This window comes from Oratosquilla oratoria, chromosome 12 (genome assembly GCF_046742065.1).
Source record: "Oratosquilla oratoria isolate Oo_2021 chromosome 12, ASM4674206v1, whole genome shotgun sequence".
In the NCBI taxonomy this organism is placed as follows: domain Eukaryota; kingdom Metazoa; phylum Arthropoda; class Malacostraca; order Stomatopoda; family Squillidae; genus Oratosquilla; species Oratosquilla oratoria.
Genome location: NC_134788.1, coordinates 6,282,065 through 6,307,317, shown reverse-complemented (window position 1 = coordinate 6,307,317; position 25,253 = coordinate 6,282,065). Strand labels below are relative to the sequence as shown.

The 25,253-nt window shown below is 38.5% G+C and overlaps 1 protein-coding gene across 3 annotated transcripts in view; it reads left to right on the top strand.

Annotated features, from left to right (window-relative positions):
• The window catches only part of LOC143030923 (uncharacterized), a 311,312-nt gene that overhangs the window by 160,730 nt on the left and 125,329 nt on the right, over positions 1-25,253 (top strand). For all 3 annotated transcript variants that reach the window (XM_076194184.1, XM_076194185.1, XM_076194186.1), the window contains 3 exons: positions 8,356-8,592; positions 12,507-12,647; positions 24,969-25,143. In XM_076194184.1, coding sequence (XP_076050299.1) covers positions 8,356-8,592; positions 12,507-12,647; positions 24,969-25,143 — 553 coding nt within the window. The remainder of the gene's footprint in view (positions 1-8,355; positions 8,593-12,506; positions 12,648-24,968; positions 25,144-25,253) is intronic.

Here is a 25,253-nt window from a genome sequence, read left to right as displayed (position 1 = left end):
TGTGTGTGTGTATATATATATGTTTATATATGTATATATATATAGGTATATATATGTATATGTATATATATGTATATATATGTGTATATATATGTATATATATGTATATATGTGTATATATATGTGTATATGTGTATATATATATGTATATATATGTGTATATATATATGTATATATATATATGTATATATATATATATATATATGTGTATATATGTATATATATATATATATATATATGTATATATATGTATATGTGTATATATATGTATATATACATTATAAATATTATATACACAAGTATATTATATATATATAATATATATATATACAGTATATATATGTGTGTATATTATATATATATATATATGTGTGTGTGTATATATATATATATATATATATATATGTATATACATTATATATATACATATATATATATGTATATATATATATATATGTGTGTGTGTGTGTGTGTATAGTGGGAGATTTTAATAACTTAACATATTTTATTCTGGTTAGACACTGACAATGTTATTCTCCGGCACGGAAAAAGTGTTCATCAAGATAAAAGTAGAATGACGGTGCCGCCCATCCTCTCGTCCTTCTCCCATCCTAACACTTTCTCTCTCCTCACCTACTCACCCTCATCTGTCACAAGTTTCATCCAGTCTGAGACATCAGTGACATCCTCACGGAAGAGTGTTACGCAGTGTTCTTGTATGATAGGTATTCTCTTCTCAAGAATGTTTCCTTTTATCTCTCCATCACCATCAAAGTGACTCTTCGGCTCGATATATTCCTCCAAGGGATAGTAACGCTCTTTGATGTCGACGAACTTTTAAACGCGTTATATCTCTCTCTCCTTCCATTTTATTTATTCTTCAACCCTCACTCTCTCCTCGGAAGGCCTATTGTGCAGCTCTTTCCCGAGGAAGTCGCCTTATATAATAAACCTGTGATGTCATTCGTCGTTCCGCCAAAGGGGTGGTTTGCACTTTCAACTTGATCTGTCTTCTCGGGCATGTATGTATTTACATAAATACAATAGGAGAGAATGCACGTAGATTGTAAAAATGTATACCTAGGGAAAACAGATTGGATGAAATATGTAAAGATTATTATTATTTTTCAAGTTTTCTATAAATAATTATCCAAAAATATACAAACACTAACCTAGAAGGATCTAATCGTCCAAGTGTAGGTACTTACTCAAAAACGAAGTAAACTTGAGACTATAAGTCGCTCTGGCCAAACAACGTTGCTGGCGTGACGACCTAAGGTAGGTTGACTGAATTTGAATTCGCGCGGGATTTTTGGAACAGCACTTGGTAAATTAATTTTCTCCTTCCCTTATTTAGGACAGTTAGGATCCCTCCCACAATGCACTTCGGATGAGCTCTTATAGTTCTAACGACATTTTGACGCTGTAGCTGTTCGAACAGCTTGTACCACGATAAAATTCGATTGAACGTAAAAAAATATTAGATCAGAGCGGTGATTGTGAAGTCGAGAAAGGGATCCGTTAGTAGAAAATTCTTGTTCATGTGAACAACTACTCGTCAACTTTGGTATAACTATGAAGTCATCCTGACCACGAAATTAAGTAAAGCAATGTTTGACCAAGGATCCAGGTGGAAATAAAAAGACACTGCACCAAAGTACACTATAAAGAGAAACGGTTTTGATGATGGAAGTTTGACTGATTCCAATAAGATTAGGCAAGATTAGGTTAGCCTTATGTTGGGTCACACTTGGTAATAAATATTGATAATGTATTGAGAATAAATTTAAGTATATTTGTATACCTACATCTTTTAATATTACCTTTCGTATGAAAATGAAAATACAAAACATTATTTGATTATTATTGTTGTTGTTATTATTTTATTCTATTAAGTTAAACAGGCAAACATTTATGGAGTAGATCAGGCAAACAGATCCTCTGGTACTGTAGCGTGCGCTACTCAGGCAGACTATATGGTCTGGTGATCGAAGGCGGTGAGTTCAAGAATTGGTGTCACAACTTGTGATCATCGTTCCTTAGAATCGCCCATAAAATGCGTTTATTGGCAATAGACGACTTTTATACACTACTATCTTTTCATTTTCTTACATACATTTCTTCTCTCTCACACACACCGATTACGCGCGAGTGGGTGGTCTTTCCTGATTTTTCTGCAATATAACTTTGCAGATGAAATTTAGTGTACATTATTTCAGTAGGATGTCCTGTGTTTAGTCTGTAGTTTGTTTTGCAAAGAAATTAAACTGCCCTCCATTTTTTTTATTTACCTGGTACATATAAAACTTTGTTGCTAAGTATAAGGTTATTTTTCATATGAATTTCTTGCATTATGAAATATATTTTCATAGATAAAATTATGTTAACATCGTATTGGCTACCCAAATTATCTCTTTCCCTTTTCATCCCTTTTTATCACTGCGATGCGATATAAAAATATGCCACATAAGCTGGTGATGTAGCCCTACAATAATTCATAGCAATACCCAATTACCTGTGTTGGAGTTGGCAACTAGTTTTTAACATTCTTTCCAGTAGTGCTGGGCAAATACCGCTAATTTCAATACCGGAATTACCGGTAAACAACAATGCCTTTATGACTTAAATCTAAACAAATTTCATCCTACTATGGTGTGTAGTCACAACTCAAGTTTTGTAACGTCGTCACTATAAAAATCCTGCGCTCCGAGTCGTTACTCCAACTCTTGTGGGCGGGGAGTAGGGACGGGGTGCGTGTAAGGTCACAGCATTACCTCCTCTCCCTCAGTGCATAGGCCTACGCACCAATCCCCCCTCCCCCTCTCACACTCCACTTCCGTCTCTATGTAAGTGCAATTTCATACAAAGAATATATTTTTCACATAGAAACACAATTTCATAAAAGAAAAATAATTACATGCATCATTTTTACACATTACACATAAAAATTCATTTCCAAAATCACCCATTTTTCATTTAGTCAGGACAAAGTTTTTTTGTACAATTGAGGTTTTAAAGGTTTTGTGTGAGATGAATTGACATATGTAGGTCATTTTCATAATGTTTTTTTTTTTTTACCAAGTTCCTCTTAAATTAGGCTCAGGAACACATAATCTCAACCCTTTGAATTTCTGTCAAAGTTTTTTTCAATTGTTCATAGTTGTCATTTTTTATATTGGAATTACGTTAATTTTGTATTAGCAGGACTCTACGATCCCTATATTTATATTATAGTACCTTTAAATGGACAAAAAACACACGCATATATTTTATTTTTATTTTTTATTCTGTGTATCCATTTGGATACATGCCCACCGGAATCGCCAGCGCGCGCCACCTCCACCAATCTAGGGTAAGGCTCGCAAATATTAGTTACTTAAGACTACGCGAATAATAATTACATGCGTATCACTAACAAAATATGATTTTTGAATAACACGTTACCTTGCGTCGTAGAGGCCACTTCAATGGGCACAGTATTAATCCACCAGAATCTTTGATCGTCTCTGCCCGCTTGTTCTTGTCTGCTTTCCGTGAGTCTGTTGTGGTATACTGTATTCCTTGCCCCAACCCATAGCTTATATATATATCCTTGTCAGTCATCACTCGTGCGAGTCTGATAAGTGTATTTGTGAACTTGTTTGTGATTAACTCCAATACAAGTACAGTACAAATAGATTGTAACATGCAGATGGTGTCTTTCATGAGCAACTGCGTACATTTTTGTAAATATGCATATATTAATAAACATTAAATATAAAGTTAAATATGAAGATCTGGTAAGTGTGGAAACAGTGTCTCTCCAATCTCCCCGTTCTGTGAGCTTTCATGTCCGTTCTACAAACTTTACAACGTGCCTTATTTCCATCCTCTTTCACTTCCGCTAACTATTTTTTAAACAGGGGATCCTTTAACCAGGCAGACTGAAAAGTTTTCGAGTAGTTTGACCACCTCTTTATTTCTAGATCACATAGGCTGACTAATCGAATACGTACATTTTGCACTGAACCTCTGCGGGCCGAGATGCGAACAAAACAATCTAGCACGTCTGTTAATTTTCATATTCGAATACGTAAATTTCGTACTGTGGGCCGAGAAGGGAGCAGGACGATCTAGCACGTTGAATACGTTCCTGTTTTCATCCTACGTAGGGCCGTCAGTACTGTCACTCAGTACCACCAAGCCGAAACGTGCTTACCGCTCTCTGAGTATTATGGGATAGCTTATCGGTTAACGGAGCCTAAACGGTAACAGATTTTTTGCTGGTAAGCTACCGTCAAGGTTGTTACCGATAAAACCCGTAACTACCGGTAGCTGCCCACCACTACCGTCACTCAGTACCACCAAGCCGAGACGTGCTTACCGCTCCACGAGTGTTTGGTATAGCTTATCGGTTAACGGAACCTTAACGGTAGCAGAATTATTGCCGGTAAGCTACCGTCAAGGCTGTTACCGATAAAACCGGTAACTTTACCGGTAGCTGCCCACCACTAGTTTCCAGGGAGTATACCAGAAAGTCGTAGTAAACTATCCACCACCCTGTTTCTTTTCATATATTAAGAAGACTGTCCTATTAATTGTGCTATCACCTAGATATCCATTGTTGGTAGATTGTGGTACTGATAAGAGATAACATATCCCAAATTACTAATTGATAGTCCCTGGTGCTTTTGACTGCAATGAAAACATGTCATCATGGAGGCAAGCACCTTTGATATATTATAGAATAGTCATTTAAATATTGTTATACCAATATATGTATTGCACTATGCAAATTGTAAATTTTGACAACAAAAGTTATATTTTTTCCTGTAGAACTAGAAGTTCATACATACATATACCAATGGTTTTTCCTCCTTTACAAGGGAGGTAGCCAAAACACAAAGGCATAAAATCCACTCCCATCCATTCCGTCCTCACATACTCCACTCCCATTCACCCCCCTCCCTCCCTCTTACCTTGGCTCATCCTGGGTAATTGGTCATCCCTGGATCTTGCCCAATGCCTTGGGTAAGAAGCAATATAGCAAGACATAGCATATCCATAGCAAGGCCGCTTCATTTAATTCGAGACTCCCCCTCTCCATCCCCTCATGCAGAAAAAGAGAAGACAGGGAGAAATCCCTTCGTGCTGCATCAAAATATTGTTCACACATCCTAGCTAACCCCCCATCCCCCCACCCTCCCTTCCATGTATCACAGCATCATCCATACACAACCATTCTTCACTCAACCCTATCTTCTGTTTCCTCCCTTCCTCAACAGACATTCCCCTCTTTCCCAACACCCCTTTTACCCCGTCCATCCATCTCATCCTTGGTCACCCCCTCATGTTCACTCCTTCCACCTCTGCCTTCCACACCTCTTTTACTAATCTTTCTTCACTCATTCTTTCCATGTGTCCAAACCATCCCAATGCTTTTTCATTAACCATATCTCCCAACTCCCTTTCCACCCCCACTCTCCTAACCTCCTTATTCTTCACTCTATCCAGCATAGTAACCCCAACCATACTTCTTAGGCATTTCATCTCAAACACATTTAAACTCCTCTCTTCCTCTCTTACATTCCATGTTTCTGCCCCATACAGTGCTGTTGGCACAATTACTCCTTCATACAATCTCCTCTTAGCATCCATTCCCAAATGTCTATTTATCATTACACTTTTTAATCCTCCAAGCCATTTACTTGCTTCTCTCAATCAACATTTTACCTCCATCTCCACACATCCCTTTCCTGCCACATTCACATCCAAGTATTTAAGAGTATCCACTTCCTCCAGTCTCCCTTAATATTCACTTCCAATTTGCTGCCACATTCTCCCTTTGTACATCTCATCACCTTACTTCTACCCACAATTATCTTTAACTTCCTTCTTTTGCACATGTTCCCAAACTCCATCACTAACTTCCTTAATCCCTACTCTGATCCTGCCACAAGTGCATTTCTCTCTCACATCACCCCATCCTTGTATGAATAGTGAAGACAACATAATGCATCCCTGGTGAAGTCCCACCTTTACTTCAAACCACTTGCTCTCTCCATTTCTAATTCTAACACAGGCTCTGCTACTCTCATAAAAACTCTTGACTGTTCTTAACAGCTTTCCTCCTATACCATATATTTGCAATACCTCCCACAGTGCCTTCCTGTCTACCCTGTCATAAGGCTTTTCCAAATCCATAAAGGCCCAAAAAACATCCTTACCTTTTCCTACAGCTTTCTCACATATCTGCCTTACCACAAAAATCTGATACATATAACCTCTACCTGTCCTAAGCCCACACTATTCCTCACCTATTATTCCCTCTGTTCCTCTCGTAATCTTCTCAATCAAAACCCTCCCATAAGCCTTTCCAACTACACTTAAAATGATCCCTCTGAAACTACTACACTCACACTTGTCCCCTTGTCTGTTTTAAAGTGGAATTATACAGGCATTCCTCCAGTCCTCCAGCACTCTACCTCTTCTAAACAAACATTAAACAACCTCACCAGCTATTGCACCATCACTGTATCTCCCTTATTTAGACACACTGCATGGCACCCATCTAACCCAGTTGCCTTACCTGCTCTCATCATTTTAATAGCTGCTTTCATCTCATCTCTCCTTATTTCCCCTTCATTTTCCTCATTCATCATTGTCATTTTTTAGCCCTTTCCACTGCAACTACCTTTCCCTCCCTATCCTCCTTCACATTTAACAACTCCCTAAAATACTCTACCCATATTCCTCTCATCTCCACCTCTTCCATTGTCATCTCTCCATCTGCACCTTTTACCTTTTCTTCTCTACTTGATTTGACTCTTCTTCCTCTCTTAAATTCCTTCCAAAATATCTTTTTATTACTTTCAAGAATTTTTGTCATACTCCTGCCCCTATTTCACAGCTGCTCTCTTCTTTGCCTCCTTTACCTTGTGCTTTACTTCTCTTATCTTTTCTTTGTACCTCTCAAATGATTCTCTCATCCTATTTTGCAACCAAACTGTGAATACTCACTTCTCTTCTACAGCCATTTTTGCTTCACATCCCACCACTCACTACCTCTCCTACTACTTCCATCCTCCTTGTTCCACACACCAACTTTGCACACCTTGTGACTCCCTCCTTGAACCATCTCCATTCCTCCTCCACTCCCAGCTCCAGTTTCAGAGGGATCAATCTCAAGTATGGTCAGTAAGATGTATGGATGTCTCAATTGAGAGTATCTACAGGGGAATAGAAGGCATATTTGGGGGAAAAGCAGTGTGGGTTAAGGGAGGAATAGGGTGTATAGAACAGGTGTTTGTAGTCTTGGGTTGTATTAGTGCGGGACTGTTTCCATGTCACTGGCTGAAAGTAGTAGGGTGAGTGAAAGAGTCTTTAGTTGTCAGCTCTCCATGTGTGAAAAAATGTAAGATAGTTGAAATTGGTAGAGAACTTGTGCCCAGTCCAGAGGCTGAATGTGAGTCCCCACAGAGATCTCCTGATGGAGGTAAGGGTGTTGATGGTTTTTGAAAATGGCTTCAGTGTCTGTCTTGCAGGACTACCATATGCAGGCCCATCAGATTGATCCCATTGACATGGCTATACCCTGGTTTTTATATTGATTAATATCAGAATGATTTCATTCAGTTGAAAGGGCATCACCAGTGTAGGATTTGTGAAGTGGCCATATCTATGGGGCATTGATAATCAGAAGAAATTTCAGGTATTTCATGATTTACCTTTTATTGTAAGAAGTAAAGGTTAATTGAAGTTAGGTGTAATCATCAATATGATCATAGAATTTTGAACAATAAAAATGTAGTTTTGTAATCAGTATGTTAAATATACCATGCTGTGGATGTGCTGTGTCTTGCTGCATTGTTTCTGACCCAGGCAGTGGGCAGGAGACTGGGATGACCCTTCATCCACAAGGAGCTAAGATGAGAGGGAAATGAGGATGGTGGATTGGAGTGCAATGTGTGGGACTGGGTGTGTGTGTGTGTCTTTGATTTGGTTACCTCCCTTATAAGGGGGAAGAAACCTTTGGTATATAGGTAGATAGGATTGGTATGGTTATTTACTATTTTTTTTTTTTTTTAATAATTTGCATTTGTAGGCTTATTCTGCTTGGTGACAAAGACTTACTGTTACAGTATCTTTGCTCCCTTAGGTATATTTCTCTTCATTTACCATCTCATTTCCTCATATCTTCTGTCATAAATTGTGCTATAACCATTATATATATATATGTATATATATATATATAATATATATATATATATATATATATATATATATATTTTTTTTTTTTCAAAATATTTGTTATTGTAGATTTTTCTCTTCATATTCCCTTTTTACAGCCAAATAATGATAATCTTTGCCTTACAGGTATGTGAATGTTGAATCCTTGTTGGAGCTCTGGGATTCTCTGCACATTGGAGAAGGTACCACATGTCTGCTGCAACACTTGGGCTTCTCTCAGAGGCCCCAGGACCGTGTGTGCCTTAGTGACTTGACATCAGCCTTGGAGGATGAATGTGGCCTTACAGAACAGGACCCAAATAGAAGGGCCACACCTCATAATGTTGCCCTCATCTCCTTTTCCAGTGAACTGAAGTTTGTAAGGTAAAAGACTTCCAATGGTTATAGTTTTAATGCTTGTGAAGTGGATATGTGCTTTGGCTCAACCAGCCCCATTATAAGGAGGAAAAAGCATTTGTTATATGTATAGGAGATGACATGTCCTACATGCTCATGGCCTCTTCACTGAAGAGGCATTGAAGAAGACAAGAAGATATAAACACAACACTACTTTATAGATTTTATGGCAGGGGTTCCCAAACTTTTCAGCTCGTCGACCCCCTAGTAAAGTTTAAGATTTTCTATAGACCCCCAAACTATTAATTCATGAATTATGTAAGTTTATTATTATTGGTGTTGTTATTGTTATTAATGCTAGTAATATTATTATTATAGTTGTTATTATCATTATATTTATTATTATTCAAAATAAATATTTATAATTTACCAATAGCTTTAAGAGTGATATTATATATTCTTTATTATATTACTATAAGTAATATTCAAGCCAATAATATTACACAAGCTTGTTATCTTGATGTTCATTCACAATGTGGTTATGTGTATGTGAGATTCTCCCTACATGCACAGAATGGGGAGGATTTTCGACTCAGAGTGAACTGACATGGTTTTTCTATAAGTTTAGATATTGGTTGGTTCATTATTCTCACTCTTTCAGTACGGGAAGAGAACAGGATCATTTCATGCTAACCATTTAATTTTAAAGACTGCCTTTCGACCCCATAGTAATTTACTGACCCCTTGGATGGTTTCATCGACTCCTGGGGGTCGATATCGACCCCCTAGCAATCTGCTGACCCCCTTTCAACCCCTTGGCTATTTGTCGACCCCTTGGATGGTCTCATCGACCCCTGGGGGTCGATATCAACCACTTTGGGAACCCCTGTTTTATGGTAAATCAATGCAACCCCATCACCACAAGGTGAAGCCCAGATTGGGCCCAGAAATTCACCCTATTCTTTTTATCACTTCTCTCCAATTATCTCTTCCTCTTTCATTCCTTTTTTCAATTGAGGAGTTCAGTACCCTGGAACTTGCCCTCCCCTCAACTCCTTATAGCCAGAGACAGAAACCAGCCGAGGCCCATACACATACCCAATTTGTGGAAAACCAATAAACTAATCATATACATGCAATATATGCCAATTTGTAAGATTCCTGTATAACACAACTAGGTAAATACACATGGTTAAATATCACATGCACTACACTCTCCAGCACAAAACAGTACACTAAGAATTAGAGTTGCCAGTCACACAACACACACACAAAAACACACAGCTCTTCTCCCGCAAAATACAACTAGGTAAATACACCAACAAAATACCATTCTCTTAACAGATAAACATACACTGTCACAAGCACACATACAAAGATCATCCAAATGGGAGCTACCAACTCTGGAACAAAGAAGAGAAAGAGGAGATCTACTGACTATTTATAGAATTATGAAAGGAATGGAAATCCTAGATAGAGATGATTTATTAAAGTGGGACAACTGAAAAACAAGAGGCATGAAAAGAAACTCAAAAAGGATAATTATAGAAGAGATCTGAAAAAGAATAGCCTCCCACACAGAGTGGTGGATACCTGGAATAAATTAGATAAGGTAACAGTTTGTGCAAACACTATCCAAGAATTTAAGAACAAACTTGGTGCGGAAAGATACAAAGACGGGTCACCACAAGCATAGCTCCCTTCCCGTATAATACAACTAGGTAAATACAACTAGGGAAATACACAGAGCTACTTCAGTGCCTCCATAAACACGTGTACATATGGCTTTAATCCAAGAAAAAAAAAATAACACTATAATCTACAATACCCATATTCACTGAGAACACAATGGTAGGGAATCAATCCATTGCCCCTTGTCTCTCTTACAGAAGAACCGTGGCTTCCAGGAAACTGGCAACAGCTTTTGGATGGGACCATAAGTTACTTAGGGAAAGGATATTGTATCGTTTCCTGGGAATTGCTGTTTTGGGTATTGTAGTATGAGATGTTCTGTGTATTCTGTGTGGTGGTTGCATTTGGGGCATTTTGAATCTGTGGCCCTGACTCTGTGTTGGTACTATATTAATGTTGGATGATGTCCTGAGCACAGGCATACTAATGTGGTTCTTCTCAGGTGTAGGAAGGTCTCCTCTATGGGGCTTGTATCTGGGGGTTGTTGTTGTTGGAGTATTGAGTTAGGCAGTCTTGAAGGGCTTGTTTAGTTATCTTGGCGTGTGTCTTTACCTAACTGTAGTATACAGGAAAGGAGCAATGCTCATTAGGTCCTGTTTCTTGTTCTCCAATTTTTTATTCTACCTAGCCTCACATTCATGTACGGTTCCAACTTATCACATTTAGACTTGAACTTGTGTATTGTTTCAGCCATATCACCCATATCTGCCAGGCTGGGGACCAGTTTGGTTGCTGCCCTTTGTATTCTCTCAATCATGCTTATATCCTTCACTCTGTGAAGGGACCATACTAAAATTTCTCCCCATCTCCTTTTCTGCATGGGAGGGATGTGCTGTGTCTTGCGACACTGCCTCTGACCCAGGGCAGTGGACAAGGTGCAGGGATGACCCATCATCCAGGAGGTGTCAAGATAAGAGGGAGGGTGGAGGGGAGTGGAGTGTATTTAGGGATGGAATGGGTGGGAGTGGTTTTTATGCCTTTTTCTTTTTGGCTACCTCCCTTGTAAGGGGGAAAAAGCCTTGGTATATATATGTATGCTTTGCCACCAGGAGTCTTCTCTGGCCTGTTTTCATTATCTTCTGTTTTTCTTCATTACTCACTACTTTCACTGTAATTAAACCATCTTGGGCATCCGCATGCATTCCCCTTCCCTTTTAACACAACCTAGGTATCCTGCTATTGTAGCACAGTTGAGATGTTTCACATTAAATGTGTTTCTCGGGAGCTACAATGTTTACATGTTAGTCTATTTTTGTTCTTCATGAGCAGTTTATGGGTTAAGTATCACCACAAAAGTCTGCATAAACTAGTCCAATGAAATAAAAACTCTGCAATAAAAGAAATACAAAAACAAAGTACAGTATATGGTTATATAATCGTTTCCTTAAGTTTCACTGTGGATAACCTGCAGCCTCACAGTGGCTGGCAATGGTCCTTGGAACCTCTCACAAATCTCTCTGGGAAGACACTTTAGACTGTTTTCTGTATTGTATCAGTGTGGGGCTTTCTACATCACTAGGGAGAGGAAAATAGTTGCTGATGGTCAGCTTTCCATGTGTAAAATAAGTGTAAGAAATACACCTCAAATTAAGAGATCTTGAGCCACTCCAGGGACTGTCATTCCAGTAGGGATACACATTTTGATGGAGATGAGGGTGTTGAGTTTTTGAAAATGGGCAGATTTGCCATCTTGCAGGATCACCACATGCAAATACCCATCATTGGTCTCTATACTGGCACATAACAAGCAACAAAACAAGCATGCTCGTAAATTAGCTGGTAGGATATAGTATCATTACTGTTATTGTTTCATTGTTCCCTACTCAACCCAAATGACAACTTCCATTTCAAGGTACATTCATTACATCATATTATGAAGGCTCTTTCCTCCACATAGATAGGTGGCCTCATCATAGCACATATCCATTTTGCACACATTGAAACAATGTAGGTATGTGCTCTTATATAGAGATGTAAGAGCCCAGTACTACAGAATACGAATACAGTTCCAGAGATTGATCACATTAAGAATATATACATAAAAATGGGTTAATTATGACTTGTGAAGTAAACAGGAAATAAATTTAACAGAACAAGTATGCCAAATTTTGGTAATGGGAATGGTGAAACACTCTATGGACAATTATAATATGAATGATGGAGAATGTATTACTAATCCTGGGCTATAATTATATCATCTAATGTGTTAAAGGTCTGTTGATATGAACAAGGTACTGTATGTATTTCAGAGGTATGCTCGAATCAACACGATGTGAGCGTGACAAGTTGCGTAGTGATCTGAATGAAGCTAACCAACGTCTTGGACTTCTGGCACAGGAACTGGATGAACACAATGCACACATGGAAGCAGATACACAGCTCAAGATACAGTAAGTGTTTTTAATGCAGTTTGGTAGATTTGGTTCATGCTAGGAACATCTTTTTACATCTTGTGTAAGAAATTTTCATTTGCTGAAGAAAATTGCCAGATGGTAGCCAGAACAGGTGTATGATTTGTCAATTGCAGAGATTGAGGATAAAGGAAGGAATGGAAATTGTATATTTATATGTATAAAAACCCAAACCTTAGGGCTCTGGCTGGAAAACTCCCAGACCATCTTATGCCTCTGGTTTTTTCAGGAATGTCCCCTTTGGGGTTACAGAGAGTTGGGTGCCTAGTTCTATTCTCAGCCCTTTTTTTGTCACTTTTTACAACTCAAGTGTGAACACTCAGTGGCAGTATTCCTCTCCCCTACCACATGCAAATAATGAGTGAAGAGAGATCAGTGAAAGGTGTGTGAAAGGCAGAGATGGAAGGAGTGAACATGAAGGGGTGACCAAGGATGATATGGATGGATGGGGTGAAAGGGGCATTGGGAAAGAAGGGAATGTCTGTTGAAGAAGGACGGGAGAAGACAGAAGATAGAGATGAGTGGAAAATGGTTGTTTATGGATGATGCTGTGATGCATGGAAGGGAGTGGGTGGGGGATGGGGGGGTGAGGGAGTATGTGTGAATGATATTTTGATGCAGCCCGAAGGGATTTATCCCCACCGTCTCTTTTTCTGCATGAAGGGACGGATAAGGTGGGTCATCAATTAAATGAAGCTGCCTTGCTGTGGATGTGCTGTATCTTGCTGCATAGCCTCTGACCCAGGACAGTTGGTGAAATGCAGGGATGACCCATCACCCAGGAGGAGTCAAGATAAGAGGGTGGGAGGTAGGTGGGTAAATGGGAGTGGAGTATGTGGGGATGGAATGGGTGGGAGTGGATTTTATGCCTTTGTTATTGGCTACCTCCCTTATAAGGGGGGAAAAGCCATTGGTATATGTATGTGTGTATATATATATATATATATATATATATATGCATATATATCATTATATATATATATATATATATATATAGTAAGTGTTAAAATCAACATCATTCTGACAGTTGTTAATCTTCTTGTGCATATTTTCAATTTTTCTAACAAGGATTCGGCCATTTAGGGGGTGGGCAAATACCAGTTCACCAAGATTATACATTTAATTTTCAATGTTTCATCTGCATAGAGACAGCATCAGTAAAAATCTGGAACATATAAATTACAATTGTACAAAAATGAAGAACTTGGATGGTTACATTGATAAAACTTGAATTTGCAAAAAAATTAAAAGTATAGAAATAAATATAAAAGATTACAATAAATAAAATAATTTACAAGTACAGATAATGGACTGCTGGGGGACAATACTTACAAAATTAAAGAAATGAGATATGAGAACATGTGCCTTTAGCTTGTATAGTTGGAGCCATGGCTGCAGAGCCTAACGGTCATAGGGGGAGGGGGTTGAGGGAGTGGAGGGGGGAGGGGTAGAGTGAGGGACAGAGGGGGGAGATGGAGGGAGTGGGTGAGAGGATGGAGGGAGAGTACAAATTTGACCTGTCTTGACAGTGTCAGTATGGGAGGGTAGGGCGGGGGGTGGCGGGGTCAGTTGGAGAGGAAGATGGAGTGAGTTGGTGAGAGGGAGGGAGAGGGCAATTTTGACCTGTCTTGACAGCGTTGGTATGAGAGGGGGGTGGAAGCGGAGGGTTCAATTGGAGGGGTTCACCATACAGGAGAGAGGATTATTATACAAATTAATGCTTGAAATCATATATGGACCTTTATAATGGGAATTTTCGTGATTCGCCTGTACTAAGAAGTCCAATGACATCTTTTCTCAAGTCCATAATTTCATTCTCCCACCTAATCCTATTTTTGATCATATCTCTCTCTATCTCTAATAATCGACTTAAGCTCTTGCTTTCATACTTACTAAATCCTGGGAAATCTTTGTCACTATTACACATGTTAGAGTAGCGTTTGTTTATATCACGGTTCAATAGACTGACGCCAGATGGCTCTGGTTCGTGACTGGTTTTCGAGTCGTTGTTTTCATTCATTTTCGCTAATTCCGTGTTAATACAATTGACTAGCACTGCAGAGATATCATTTCGGACACTCACTATCACTCCCCAACCCTACAGTACAAACCAGGTTTCCTTTTTCGTTGTAAATCCTCTTCTTCTTGGTCCTGCGACAACGACGACAACGGAGGTGTTTACGGCGTGAAGGCTCGGCGGTGTGTGTGAAATTATGTATGTATGTATGTATGTACTTGTTAGGGAGACCAGTCTGTAGTTGGTTGGATTTTCCTTGTTTCCTCCTTTATATATTGGTACAATATTTGCATTTTTCCAGTCTTGTGGTTCCTTTCCTTCTTTGAGCAAGCATTTGATTATATTGTATATTTTATCTGTTAACTCCTCTATGCATTCTTTCAGTATCCAATTTGCAATTCCATCCGGACCATGCAATTTCGTGACATCAAAGTTTTTTATTTGGTCGCTGACATCCTTCCGTGTTACAGTTACTTCCTTCAATGGTTTTTTTTTTTTTTTTTCTGTCTCACAGTTAGGTGAGTTCTCAATTGTGAATACCGATTTGAAATGATTGCTCATAATTTCTGCCATTTCTTGTTCTTCTGTATATTCATAACTTCCCTGGCATAGCTTTTCTATTTCTTGTTTGTTTTTAGTTTACTACTCACATATCTGTAAAATAGTTTAGGCTGTTCCTTGCATTTTTCTATTATTTCTTTTTCATAGTTTCTCTTTTCATCTCTGCGTATTTTTACATTATAGCTTCTTAGTTTGATGTATGTTTGCCATTTGCTTGTTTTTTTGTCTTTTTTTCCATTTTTCTAGGCTGTCTCTTTTAGCCTTAGCTTCACTACATTTTTTGTTGTACCAGTTCTTTATGTATACTCTTTCTTGCTTTTGTTGTGGTACATATTTGTTCACTCCCTCAATATAAATTTCTTTTAATATATTCCATTTCTCTTCCAGCCTTGTTTCTTACTTTAGGAATTTTTCCCAGTTTGCGTTACAAAAGAATTTTTTAAGTTTCTCAAAATTCGTTTTGTTGTACATTGGTCTTCCTATTCTATGTTTCTCATTTCTTCTTAGCTCTATTTGCTCTTTTAGTTCGAATTCTATTAGTACATGGTCACTCTTTCCTATTGGTGTTTTGTAATCTATTCTGTCCACAATTTCAGGTTCTGGCATAAGTATTAAATCCAGTCTTGATAGTTCCTCATTGTTTCTGTATCTGGTATTTTCCTTTATGTTGACTCAGATGTCTTCTCCACCCTTTACTGTCATTCCTTCCCAACATATTTCTTTTGAATTAAAATCACCCATAATTACTATATTTCCTCTTTCCTTTAGTATATCAGTCAGTTCATACTTTGTATCTTCCAACAGTTTGGAATGATCATTTTCTGTCCAGGACTGTGTTTTGGGGGGTACATACACTACTACAAACTTTCTACTTTTCATGCGGTTGCTTTCAACTTTTATCATAATTGATTCTACATTGTTTTTTCCCTCTGTTATCTTTGTCACATTTAAGTCTTTCCTAGTCAAAAATAATACACCCCTACCTTGTTTTTCCTATCTATTCTTTGTCCAACAGTTGTATAGACCTTGTCTCACACTATTTGGTGGTAGAGTACTTTTTGATTTAGTTTCTACTATTCCCATTATATGTGTGTGTATTTACCTACCTAGTTGTATTTTGCGGGAAGGGGAGCTACGCTCGTGGTGTCCCAACTTTGTATCTTGCAGTGTCTAGTTTGCTTTTAAACTCATGAATGGTTTTTGCGCACACTATTTCCTTGTCCAGTTTGTTCCAAGTGTCTACCACTATATGTGGAAAACTGTTTTTCTTCAGATCTCTTCTGTAGCTGTGTTTTTTTTTATTTTCTTTCCATGTCCTCTTGTGCTTCTCCTGTCCCAGTTTAACAACTCCTCTCTATCAAGTATTTCTGTGCCTTTCATGATTCTGTAGATGGTCAGTAGGTCACCTCTCTTCTTTGCTCCAGAGTCAGTAAATCTAGTTTAGCCAATCTCTCCTCATATGACAAGTTTGTGAGTGCAAGTGCCATTTTTGTTACCGTTCTCTGGATTGTTTCTATTTTCTTTATATTCTTTTTGGTACTGGGTGACCACAGTGTTGCTGCATATAGTCTAGGCCTTATCAGTGTGACCAATATTTTTTTAACCATTTCTTCGTCCAAATATGTAAATGCCACTTTTATTGATCTTAGCAAGTTGTAGGATTCTCCAACAATTTTGTTTAACTGTTTGTCATAGGACAAGTCATTTGAGATAATTACACCCAAATCTTTCTTGGATCTCTCCTTTACCTCCTTGGTTCCAATTTTATGTTGTCCTGATATTCTGTTTTTGCTTTTTCCAAACTCCATTATGCCACATTTCTTGATATTGAAGTCCACCTCCCATTTCTGACTCCAGTTCCATACTTTATTCTGGTCTTCCTGCAGTGATTTGCAATCCTCTTCAGTTTTTACTTTCATTAACAGTGTGGCATTGTCGGCAAAGAAGCTCATGTAACATTTCACATCCTCATCCATGTCATTCACATAAATAGCAAACATTATTGGAGCTAGTACAGATCCTTGCAGTACTCCAATGATCACCTCTTTCCAATCTGAATATTTTTCTCTGAGCACTACTCTCATCTTTCTACCAATCAGGAAGTCCTCCATCCATTTTAGTAGGTTCCCTTGTATCCCTCCTATATGTTCGAGTTTCTTTAATAATTTTTTGTGTGGTACTTTGTCAAAAGGTTTTTGTAAGTCCAGGAAGGCACAGTCAGCCCATCCATTCCTTTCTTGCACTATGTCTATTAATCTTGAGTAGAAACATATTAAGTTTGTGGTACATGATCTTCCTTGTCTGAACCCAAATTGTCTTGGGTTTATTATATTGTTGTCTTCCAGGTGTTTTACCCATCTATTCTTGATGATTTTCTCACAAATTTTGGCTATAGTGCTTGTTAGTGTGTGTGTGTTTGTGTGTATTTACTTAGTTGTATCTTACAGGAAGGGGAGCTATGCTCACGGTGTCCCACCTTTGTATCTTGCAGTGTCTAGTTTGCTCTTAAATTCATGTATGGTTTTTGCACACTATTATTTTGTCCAGTTTGTTCCAAGTGTCCACCACTCTGTGTAGAAAACTTTTTTTCTTCAGATCTTTTCTATAACTATCCTTTTTGAGTTCCCTTCCCTGTCCTCTTATGTTTCTCTTGTCCCAATTTAGTAAGTATTGTCTGTCAAGTATTTCCGTGTCTTTCATAATTCTATAGATGGTCAGTAGATTGCTTCTTTCTCTTCTTTGTGTCAAAGTCTGTAATTTCAATTTAGTCTCTCTTAACCCATTCAACTCCGATGACAAGATGTCTTGTCATTTGGTCAAATAAAAAAAAAAATCATAAAACACCAAAATGTTTGATCAAACACCAGAAAAATATGACGTCAGTCCTCGCTTCGCTGCGAGCGAAGCGAGGATTGACGTCATATTTTTCTGGTGTTTGATCAAACATTTTGGTGTTTTATGATTTTTTTTTTTATTTGACCAAATGACAAGACATCTTGTCATCGGAGTTGAATGGGTTAATATGACAAATTTGAAAGTGCTGGGGCCATTTTTGTGGTTGCTCTCTGGATTCTTTCAATTTTTTTTTTTTTTTTTTTATCATGTTGATACTGGGTGACCATAATGTTGCAGCATACTCCAGTCTAGGCTTTATTAGTGTAACTAATATTTTTTTAATCATTTCTTCATCCAAATATGTAAACCTCACTTTTATTGACCATAGTAAGTTATTGGATTCTCTGACAATTTTGTTTATTTGTTTAAGAGAGGACATGTCATTCGAGATAATAACTCCCAGGTCTTTTTCAGATCCCACTTTCTTTACTTCTTTGGTTCCAATTGTATATTGTCCTGATATTATTTATTTACTTTTTTCCGAACTCCATTATGCTACATTTCTTAATGTTAAAGTCCACTTCCCAATTTTGACTCCCATTTCCAAACCCTGTTCAGGTCTCACTGTAGTGATTCGCAGTCCGTTTCGGTTTTCACTTTCCTCAACAATTTAGCATCACCAAGTAAATGAAGGTGTGGGGGCCCTGCAGTGAATATTCTATGTCTTGCTGCATTGCTTCTGACCTGGGTAGTGGGCAGGGGACAGGGATGACCCTTCATCCACAAGGAACTAAGATAAAAGGGAAACAAATGTGTGATAGATTGGAGTGGGATGGGTGGGGGTACATACCCTCAGTGGTGGATCCAGAAAATAATTTTGTGAGGAGGGGGGCTGGACTATGTATGTGTGAGTGGAAAGCAAGCGATAGCGAGCCAAATCAGCTGGGGGCTTTGAAATGTGAACAATTTTAGAAGCATTTTTGAAGCTATTTGCAAAGGTATATTGAGGAAATGGTCAATAAATTAGATTGCAATGGTAAAAAACTTTATACACATGCACATACATGGTTCTTCCTGAAAAGTAGAATATAAGTTTAGCAAAAAAATAAAATCACTCCTTCATAAAACCTCCTCTTAGCATCCATTCCCAGATGTCTATTTCTCATTACACTTTTTAATCCACCAAGGCATTTACTCGCTTCTCTCAATCTACATTCTACTTCCACCCCCACTCCTCCCATTCCTGTCACATTCGCACCCAAGTATCTGAAACTATCCACTTCTTCCAGTTTCTCACCCTTAATGCTCACTTCCATCCTACTGTCACTCTCTCCCCTTGTACATCTCATCACCTTACTTTTGCCCACATTTATCTTCAGCTTCCTTCTTTCACACACCTTCTCAAACTCTCCTCTGATCCTGCTACAAGTGCAGTGTTGTCAGCAAACAACAGCTGGTTCACTTCCCACTTTTCTCCATTTTCTTTATTCATCTCCAACCCCTGACATAACACACCCCTGACGAAGTCCCACCTTTACCTCAAACCATTCACTTTCTCCATTTCTAATCCTAGCACAAGCTCAACTACTCTCATAAAAACTCTTGACTGCTCTTAACAGCTTTCCTCCTATCCCATATATCTGCAGTACCTCCCACAGTGCCTTCCTGTTTACCCTGTCATAAGCCTTTTCCAGATCCATAAAAGCCCAAAAAACATCCTTACCTTTTCCTGTAGCTTTCTCACATATCTGTCTTACCACAAAAATCTGATCTACATATCCCCTACCTGTCCTAAAACCACACTGTTCCTCACCAATTATTTCCTCTGTTCCTCTCCTAATCCTCTCAATCAAGACCCTCCCATAAGCCTTCCTAACTACACTCAACAAGCTGATCCCTCTGAAACTACTACACTCACACTTGTCCCCCTTTCCTTTGTAAAGCAGAACTATACATGCACTCCTCCAGTCCTCTGGCACTCTACCCTCTCTTGAACAAACATTAAATAATCTTACCACCCAGTCCACCATAACTGTACCTCCTTTCTTCAGACATTCTAAATGGCATCCATCCAACCCAGGTGCCTTACCTGCTCTCATCATCTTAACAGCTGCTTTCACTTCATCCTTCCCTATTTCTCCTTCATTTTCCTCATTCCTCATTCTCATTTTCTTAGTGCTTCCCACTGCAACTACCTTTCCCCCCTATCCTCCTTCACAATTAGCAACTCCCTAAAATACTCTGCCCACCTTCCTCTCACTGCCTTCTCTTCCATTATCATCTCTCCATTTGCACCTTTTACCTTTTCTTCTCTACTTGATTCGCCTCCTCTTCTTCTTTTAATTTCCTTCTAAAACATCTTTTTATTACTTTCAAAATTTTCTGTCATACTCTTTCCCCATTTCACATTTGCTCTCCTCTTTGCTTCCTTTATCTTATGCTTAACTTCCTTTCTCTTTACTTTGTACTTCTCATACGATTCCCTCGTCCTAATTTGTAGCCAATCTATGAATGCCTGCTTCTTCTCTTCTACACCCTTCTTTGCTTCATCATCCCACCACTCACTACCCTTCCTTCTATTTCCTCCCGCCCTTCTTGTTCCACACACCATCTTTGCACACCATATGACTCCCTCCTTGAACCATCCCCATTCCTCCTCCACTCCTAGTTCTACTCTACCCTTTATTCTCTCCCACTCCATCTCTCAACCTCTTCTTGTACTCATTCTCCTTTTTTCCTCATTTAAGCATTTCACTCTAAGTACCTCCCTACCTTCTGCCCTTTTCCTCTTTCTCCACCTATTCTCCACTCTCAATTTACCTTCCACCAGGAAATGATCTGATATTCCCCCACTCTCTCCCCTTAGAACATGTACATCCTTAACTCTTCCTACCATACTCCTGGTCACCACTATATAGTCCATTAACGCTCTATCTGCCACCCTTCCATCCACCACCCTCTTCCATGTGTACTTATGCTTGACTTTCTTCTTAAACACTGTACTTGCTATCATGAACTCTCAAGACACATCTCCATCAATTCTCCACTACAATTTTTACTGGGAACTCCATACTTCCCAATCACTCCATCAATTGGTTCATTTCCTACCCTAGCATTTAGGTCTCCCAATACAATTACATTGACATTTCTTCCTAATCCCTCTATGCACTCATTTATATCTACCCAAAAAGCCTCCATACGCACTTACAAAAACCCACATCTCCTTTCCCAGTTTCACCTTCATCCACATCAACCTTGATGACACCTCCTTCCAATCAACTACTCGCTTACTTATCTCTTCACTTATAAGTATAGCCACCCCTTCTCTCCCTCGTCCCCTCTTCACTCCTGAGTACCTCCCAACTACACCCCCAAACTCACAGTTGCCCTTTACTTTCCTTTTAGTTTCACTCAAAGCCAGTACATCCATCTTTCTTCTCACAAACATACTGCCTATCTCTTCCCTTTTACTCTCATCTGTACCACATCCATACACATTAAAAGACCCAAACCCTAGGGTACTGGTTGGAAAGTTCCCAGACCCTCTTATGCCTTTACTTTCTTTTTTAGGAATGTCCCTTTTTGGGGCCACAGTTAGTAGGACTCCTAATCCCATCCCCTGTCCCTTTTTTTTTTTTTTGTTGCCTTTTATGACTCGAGTGGAAATACTTGGTGGCAGTATTCTTTTGTCCCCACCACAGGGGGAGGGTTGGTTTTAAAAAAATTGAGGAAATAGTTCTCGAACTGGGATGTTAAAGGCAAAAACTTGAGGGGGCTTCAGCCCCTTCAGACCCCCCCCCTGATCCGGCAGTGCATGCCCTTGTTGGCTACCTCCCTTATAAGAGGGAAGAAGCCTTTAATATATAGATAGCAATTATAAAATAGTGGCCAAGAATACATAGGCAATCTAGAATAAAATATACATCAAATACTGTAAATATCTTAACTTCTTAGAAGGAGGGGAGGTGGCCAAACTAGAATAATGACTTAAAGATAATAGAATGAAGGACTTCCCCTGAAATCATTAGCAACATTGTCACTACGGACAACCATGAAGCAAAGAAACTTCTAAAGTAAAACTAAACTCTACCACTGGAAAAGACCCTAAAAATTCTAGGCCTCACTTTTAATATTAATATGACCTTGAGCCTGCTTAAAAACATTAGAATGAAAACCAATAAGAAAATATAGTTACTAAGATAGATTGCAAGCACAGGTTTTGAACAACAGAAGGAAACTATAATTACTGTTTAGAAACAGTTCTTAACAACCACATGACTGTGCTTCTACAGCATGGTCCCTAACAATCACCAAAACATGCTGAGATCCTACACATGATACAATATAAGGCATTGAGGATGATAAAAGGCTGCACCAAAATCACTCCAATAAAATGCATACATAAAAAATTCTTCCCACCACCTAATAACACATGAAATTGATAGGTATAGAGTTTAGTGCAAGAGCCTTCAAACCTACTTGCCCATCTAATTATATAGTACAAACACAGCCAATGGAATGTATTATAAAAAATGCACCAGCAACATACTACTCAAACATGTACAACAACATGCCATCTGTACAATCTTCTACTTCCACGCAAAAACACATGACAATCAAATCACAAAATGAGCTCTTCAATGAAGGCTGACCATCACACTCCCTTCAGATGTTATCATAGAAAATCCCTCTCAAAAGGATAAAAAATCACATCAAACCAGTGGTTCTCAACCCCTGGGTCACAACCCAGAGTTGGGCTATCAAGACATTTGAATGTGTTGCCAAGGATGTATAGACTTATTATTTTCCCAATATGTCTATTAAAAGACATTATTATAAGTAATAATACTGTAATAGAATACCTAAATAATTAACATCTAAGCATAACATTAAAGAGACATAGAGAGTTTGATAAAGGTTTTTAGAAGTATAATTATTATTTTTTTATAATTATTATTATTTTATTTATTTTATTTATTTATTTCATTTTTGTTTATTTATTCATTTATTTTATTTTATCTTATTTATTCATTTATTATTATTTTTTTTTTAGGGTATGGGTCACCATGGTTGATCTGAACAGGATTTTGGTTTGTTGCCCCCCAAAAAAAATTTAGAACCACTGCACTGAACCCATGCTGTTCCTATCCTCATCCTCTTAATGAAACACCCTCTCACATGTTTTCCTACCTGTGCTTTAACAAACTGATCTCTCTAAAACTACAACATTCACATCTGTCCCTTTTTCCAATGTAAAGCATAATTAGATATCCTCTCCTCCAGTCCTGTGGCACACTCCCCTTCAGAATGCACACATTAAACAGCCTCACCAGCCAATGCACTATAACCATTCTTCCTTTTGCCAGCCACTCCACACACATGACACCCATCTAACCCAGGTTCCTTATCAGCCCTCATAATTTTTGAATGCTCTTTGTACCTAATCTTTCCCAATATTTGTGTCATTTCTTCTCCCATAACAGTAATAAACTGCTCCAACTGCCTCCATCAATCCCTTCTCAACCTCCTCCACATTCAACATCCCTCTGAAATAATGTACCCATCTTCCCCTTACTGCCTTCACTTTCATTAACATCTGTCCATGTGCATGCTTTACTATTTCCTCACTACCTGACTCATCTCCCTCACTCCCTTAACTTCTTTCCAAAACATCTTTTTATGGTTTTCAAAATTTTCAGTCAAATTCATTTTACATCTGCTCTTCTCTTTGCATCCCACACCTTATATTTTGCTTCTCTCTTTTTCTTGTGCCTTTCATATGCTTCCCTAGCTCTACCTTGCAGTCAGTCTATGCTCACTTTTTCTCTTCTACCACTGCCTTCACTTCTTCACCCCACTATTCACTACCCTTTCTTCTATTCCTTCCTATCCTCTTCATCCCATACACCATCTTTGCACACTTTCTCTTTTCACCCATAAAACATATTCATTCTTTTTCTACAACTACCTCCCTTCTATCCCACGCTACTTTCCTCAATCATGAATCTGACATGTGATTGAAGACCATTGTGGATATCAGCTTCTGGTGCTCCTTCCCTTTTCCTTCTCATTCAATTTGCTCTCACAACCTCTCTACCTACTACCTTTTCCTCCTCCACTTACCTTCCACTCCCACTTTTTCTTCCACCAAAAATTATCTGACACTCCCCCACTCTGTCCAGAACTCTTCCTATTCTTCCTTTGAATACCATTACATAGTCCATCAATGCTCTATCAACCACCCTTGCATCACCCTTTACCATGTATACATCTGCTTGGCTTCCTTCTTAAACACTGTTTGCCACCATCAACTCCCTTTCTAAACGTATCTCCAAAATCATCTCTCCACAAAGATTCTTACCTAGCACCCCAAACTTCCCTACTACTTCGTATGTTGGCTCATCCCCCTACTCTAGCAATGAGATCCCCTAACACCACTACATATAAAAATCCATTTTCATGATGAAAGTAGATATTTATGTCAGAATGATTGTTGACCATGAGTTGGATTTGTTCAAGATTTTAATTTTTTCATGGTATGTATTTAACCCATTTCATACTTATTGACACTTGTTTCTATATTTTGACTGTTAGGATGTTTTGTTTGACCCCGTGGCATCCCATCAGTGATGACTGGCTGTAGCTTGTCTTAATTAACCCTCTTGATTCTGAGTAACACTTGTTTTTCTATCCTTGTTGTTGCCAGACTGTAGTATTCATCTTTGTGGCACTTCTTTGCGAGTGAACAGGTTAAGCCCAAGATTTTTCCTCTACTAGATAACTTATTCTGGCTACCATAAGGATGTTTTATTCATCACATTGTCATTCCACTATTAGCAATTAGGTTAAACATGAAAATAAGAGTACACGAATGTATTTGTCAACAGGGAGCTTGAACGGCAACACAAAGAACAGATTCGCTTGCTGCAAGAAGCAGTTGGGCAAGAGCGGGACTCGGTGAGAGAACAGGTGGCAATCCTGACCCGGGACTTGCAGAAGCACAATGCACAACTGCAGGAGGAAGATACCAAACTCAGGAACCAGGTGGCTTTATTGCAAAAAGTAAGTGATGAATTTAGTTGTAGGATTTTGATGTAATACTTGAAGGTTGTGTTTATAATGATGGTACTGTTGCCGTGAGTATATCTCTACTCCCCATTCCTCCATTTCCT